The 5,498-nt window shown below is 32.7% G+C and overlaps 1 protein-coding gene across 1 annotated transcript; it reads right to left on the reverse strand.

Moving 5' to 3' along the window:
* Positions 1 to 2,039: 2,039 nt before the first annotated feature.
* LOC112592315 lies at positions 2,040 to 5,234 on the reverse strand (the record flags this gene model as incomplete). The annotated part of the gene is made up of 3 exons (XM_025336333.1): positions 5,013 to 5,234; positions 3,237 to 3,428; positions 2,040 to 2,206 (listed from the first exon to the last, which is right to left on the reverse strand). Coding segments are annotated over exons 1-3 (483 nt in total), but the record flags the coding sequence as incomplete, so codon positions are not given.
* Positions 5,235 to 5,498: the final 264 nt, after the last annotated feature.

Consider the following 5,498-nt stretch of genomic DNA (forward strand, 5'->3'; position numbering starts at 1 on the left):
TGCGGTAGCGCTGGTTCGGTACGTATTGCTTTTTAAGTCAAACTAGTACGTCTAACACTAAGTTTAAGCAGCTATTCGTGGTAACGAATGTTTAATAAATATATATATATATAATATAATATAATGTAATTGATGATATAATGATATTATTACTATATTATTTAAATTAATATGTATTATTATAAAATATAAATCTATAAAAATAATAAGGTAATATGTAGTCAAAAGTTTGATAATTATATGACAATATCCTATAGGTGTATATCTTATATCTATAGACATGTAAAAATATTTAACATATTTATTTTCATAAACATTAGTAAATTGTTTAGAGTATAAAATTTATAAAAATACAATTTTATAGATTAAAAATTAAACAATTTTTCATAAGTTTATAACGTGCAGTATTTTTGTACCAATATTACATTATAAGCCAAAACATACCTGTACCTGTGCCACTAACACTAGTGTATTATTATGATTATCGCACTAATGCAGAAGTATCATCGCAGTATTAGCCGGTGATAATGTTCCCGTCCCCTTTCACGGCATGCAGGTGTTCGTCTCGACGTGCCTCTTGATTTGTCCCGCCGCCCGTCATACTCCAGCCTTTCATCGCGTCCGCATTTGAAGCCGCAGTGTGCCACCGTACACCCAAACAATGAAGTCCGTAATACCTACCCTGACCTTTACTGACATCAATTGGACAACACGACCGACCGGACGCCGTCAGCGGTCATCATTCATTTCTAGCTGGTGAACATCAACATCTCAAGCTTTTACCGTTTCTTTTTCTTTTGCTTTCCTCGTGAATGAACCTCAAACCGAAAGACAAAGTCTTTATTATTGTTTCATTTACGTCAGCACGTCAGCAACGAGGGCTTAAACACTACGCGAGGCCCGATGTGGGAAGCCGCCGTTCCATCCAGTGATTGACGCCAGGGACCATGTCATCCACGTGTAGGTGTGTCGCGTCACTGCTTTCAGCCTACCAACCGTCAATCAATCACATCAGCAACTCAGTCATCAGCATGGAGTCACGCACATGTGTAATACTCTCCGAAAATCCATGTTCTAAAACCTTATATATTATTCTACTCTAGCATATTATTTAATAGGCCTGTTTTTCTTTTTCTCGCTCATTTGATCCTGCCCATGATGTGCCGGAGGTAACCTGCGGCAATCGGCGAGGTAATAATAAAATATCATCTTTCACAATACCCGAACCTCGGTATGGCATCCGAAATCTTGTTTCTATATTATATTATTCTAATTATTGTCAGGATCCTCCTGGAATTATCTAAAAGTATGTTCCTTTATTATTAAACTTGTTATGTAATTCTGTGTGTGAGAGACCATCTAAAATTATTAATTCCATTATGTTAAACATTAAATTATACCCACGTGATCACCCTACTATTCTATTTCTCATATTTATTGATATTTTTTTCTTCTTTAAAATAAATCTTGACGTTCATTCGTCCTGTTTGTATCAAAGACCTGTGAGTTCCAACGACTTTGCTCTGGTCATCACTGCCGAGTTACGGTAAGGTCTGAGTAAAGTTTCCCTTTACTCATGGGTGGTTTATTGGGACCGTAAAAATCCCGTACTCTCACAAGTTCTTACGGAAACTAAAGAATCCAAAAAATATCTATTCATAGACATTTTTTAAGACATTTAGAGCAAAACTTTGGACGGAATTACAAAAAATATATTATGAAATATACGATTATTATAATATAATAGGCTGATAGATCGTCTCTGTTCAAAATCGTTTTGTGAATACAATAATATAATGATTTAACACATCAATTTATTACAGTAACACACTATCGACACTACACTGTGCAACAGCTGGGCAGTACCATACTTGCCCATCTGTTTTAACACATTAGATTTTAGTAGTTAATATGATAGAATTCAAGTTAAGTTTTAAGTTAAAATTTACCTTTTTATTTTTTTTTGATTCGTTAAAATTACCAATTAATTTTCACTAACTATTACTATTAAAGTTTTTAATTCTCTGTTGTATACTCACGGCACATCTGTAGGCTTGTCTATTAGCTCCAGATTCTTGTTTGGTTCGTGAATAATATTCGAATAGTGTATGTTCGTATAGCGATACATACTCCCAGCCCTTGCCCTTATCTTCCTCAATGAGCGGGCTGTTTTTTGATAAGCACTCAAACCTTAAGTGATCCATATCTGTCAAAGAAACATAACAGTACTAGTGTTATGTAATAACTAATAATATACACTAACAGTAACTTACAATTCTTCAAAAACAATACAAAAGCAATCTAATTTGATTATTATTTTAAACTACTTTTTCGTTCATTATTTAATTATTTTAATATATCAATAAAAAAAAAACACGATCCTACAAAGCAAAACCAGAATCTCGGAAAGTATCATAGTACTTTGAAGTATGTACTATCCGCATTTTTTTCAGTTTTTTTAAAGTTGCGTGAAAATATACATCACATTATTGTATGCCGACGTGATTTATCATCATATAAACTCGATGATCATATTATAGTTTGAAGAAGTTACTATAACTCGTATAAGGGAACAACGATACTGTTATAATGGCGTTGTTAAACACTTCACAAAATTATTGTGATATGATGTAGAAAAATAATCGTAGAAACATGAAGTACTTTAACATTTAGGTACTTAAATCATAATTGTTTATACAAAATACAATTTAAAGAATATTTAGACTATAATTATAAATTATTCATAAGCATTTTTAAACTTTTAGGTTTTTGTATTTATTTTTAAATTGTTAACAAAAAATTTTGCACCTGAGTCTATGATTACTTCAAATGCGATGACACGCGTATACATTTTCATCCGATAAGTATTAATTGTATTTTAATCTATGTAGAGATGCCCCCTAGGGTTATTAGGACGTTTTCTGAAGTTTGCCTATGACACGCTCGGGCATTTACGTAAATTAAAATACACAAAACACGTACGATTTGTATTCTATATGTAAGCGCGTAAAGTTGTTCATCTGGAAGTTAACCATATACACATCGTACGCGATAAATCATTTTATCGTACAATTACAGTTGTCGGTAATAATATAAAAAGTGATCGTGCGTGTAATTTGATATACTCGAAAAACATTTTATACACCAGTGATATATTTTATAAGTACGTGGTTTGCTCTTTCCCCTCCCAAAGTCTTATTGTTGCAATAATATTATTCGTTATAATGTATACGCACTATTTGTATCCCCATCGTCTTGCGAACGGCGCAGCATCAAATGAAACAATTGCGAAGGACTTATGGAAGCGTGACGTTCTATGTATGCGATTCCTCCTGTCCAAGTCCAATCAGCACCAACCACGGTAACGTTAAATTTATCCGTTAGTCCAAGTGGCGGACAGTACATGCCAATGATTCTTTTATGCATCACTGTAACACATTTACATACGTATAAGACAAGACAAACATCAAATTAAATATTACAATCACATAATATTATCCTATACTACGGCTTATTGGTGTACGAATAATTCCCATTATTGTGTATTATTGTAATAACGATGAATCGATGGCATATACTCGCACACGCCATTGTGCACGCCGAAAGACGGAAGAACGTCATTTCTAATCAATATGTCGGAAAGGGATCCGGTTTCCGGGTAAAGCAAATGCGTTCATAACACTTTACTGCGGTGTGTATAGCATAACTTTTTAATTTGTGACATATTTAGTCGATTGTAAACGGCACCCGAGTTTTTATCAAGTGTAAAAAGGTGACATGTAAACTGCGCCAAGATAAAATTTTATTTTGCAAAATTATTTTTAATTTATACTTAATTCATTACAACCATATAATATTGAATAATTTAAATTTAAATTAAATTAAGAATTTAAAAACAATATATGATTTTAAAAAGTAAAATTAAACATATTATTGTTACATATTCATCAATAATATTGGAGTTTGACCACTACTATATTTATTTTATTAATTACATTTTGTAACTTTTCACGGTTTTTTTTTTTAGAATATAATAGTTATTTGATAACGTGTTGGTATTTCTATACGAAAATTAAATTTCTAAGATATTATTGGAAAAATGCACAATCATAGAGACTTTAAATAAATTAAAAGTTTTGTATAGTTTACTAACGGGACACAGCTTAAATTGACGGGCGCGGTTTACATTACACCTTTTTAACGTAGATAAAATTCGAGCGCAGTTTACATTATACTTTTTTAACGTGGATAAAATTTCAGTCGCAATTTACAAAAAAAAAATAGTCATTTGGGTGCAGTTTACGTATGTCCCATATTTATACGGGCGATTCGGGCAATCAAACTCGTCGTCGCAACACCATTAAAAATTATTACCGCAGCATTAAACATAATCATTGTTAAAGCGTTAACAAGCAAAAACTGTACTCTCTAATATTAACTATTGTTTCTAATATATAATTAATGCGATGTATTTGCATATTTTTTATTGAACTTCATAATTTAAGTACTTTTATCATCAGCTGTACTTGGTATATAATCAATTAGAAACTCACAGACTCAACCGATTCTTATGCTCTTAGTTTCTGATGAAAACTTGAATATCCAAGTCTTATATCATTAAGAATTTATATTTTTAATATAATTTACAACGCGTTCGTGCCAGTAATGTTACCGACATTCATGTTGAAACGTAAAAGTATGATCGCTGTTTAAGTAATAACTGCCTATTTATGCGCCTTATATAGATTAATTATTACTGCCTACATGTTCGCTTTGTGTACTTTCTTTTTTAGATTAATAAAAACCCAATACTGCAGGTTTTACCCAAGGATTTAGCATCGCAACCTGTTCAGCTAAATCTAATACACACGATATCTACTGTGGTATATTGAATGTAAAAAAAAAAAAAATAAGAATCAACTTTGGTTCAGTTTAAATCTGTAGTTGAATTTCAGCTACACTGCAGTTCGACCCATTGAAAATAATATCTATAAATATTTATGCATACTTACTCTCTAATCTTTCATAATCTGTATAGATTTGCGTTTCTTTTAGTTGACTTCCGTTTTCGTTCTGGGAGGCTGCCACCTTGATGAAAATGACAGCAAGAAGCATTAATACACTTGTCGTGAACATTATTGCGTTGTTGTTTAAATTAACCAATGGAAACTAGACAGAATAAAATTAAAACGATTGCAACGAGACGTCAGCGAGAAAAGACTGTGATGCGCAAAAAAAATCGACTGTGGATTTTCGTGAATATCCGAAACAACAAATAGATTCTAAATGATAGCACGGTTGGTAGGTACACTGATGGTGAGCAACACTGTGTATGCCTTTTATAAGCCAAGGCGGGGTAGCAGGTGGTTTCCAAAACCAGTTGCGCGTGAAAAGTACTATTATATATGAAATAAAGATGCTGCATCGAACACAATATATCAGGGGCGGCCAAACAGTCGATCGCGATCGACCGGTCGATCGCAACGATTTTAAAGTCG

Source organism: Melanaphis sacchari, unplaced genomic scaffold (assembly GCF_002803265.2).
Source record: "Melanaphis sacchari strain LSU unplaced genomic scaffold, SCAv2.0 Contig1688_pilon_pilon, whole genome shotgun sequence".
NCBI classification, from domain to species: Eukaryota; Metazoa; Arthropoda; class Insecta; order Hemiptera; family Aphididae; genus Melanaphis; species Melanaphis sacchari.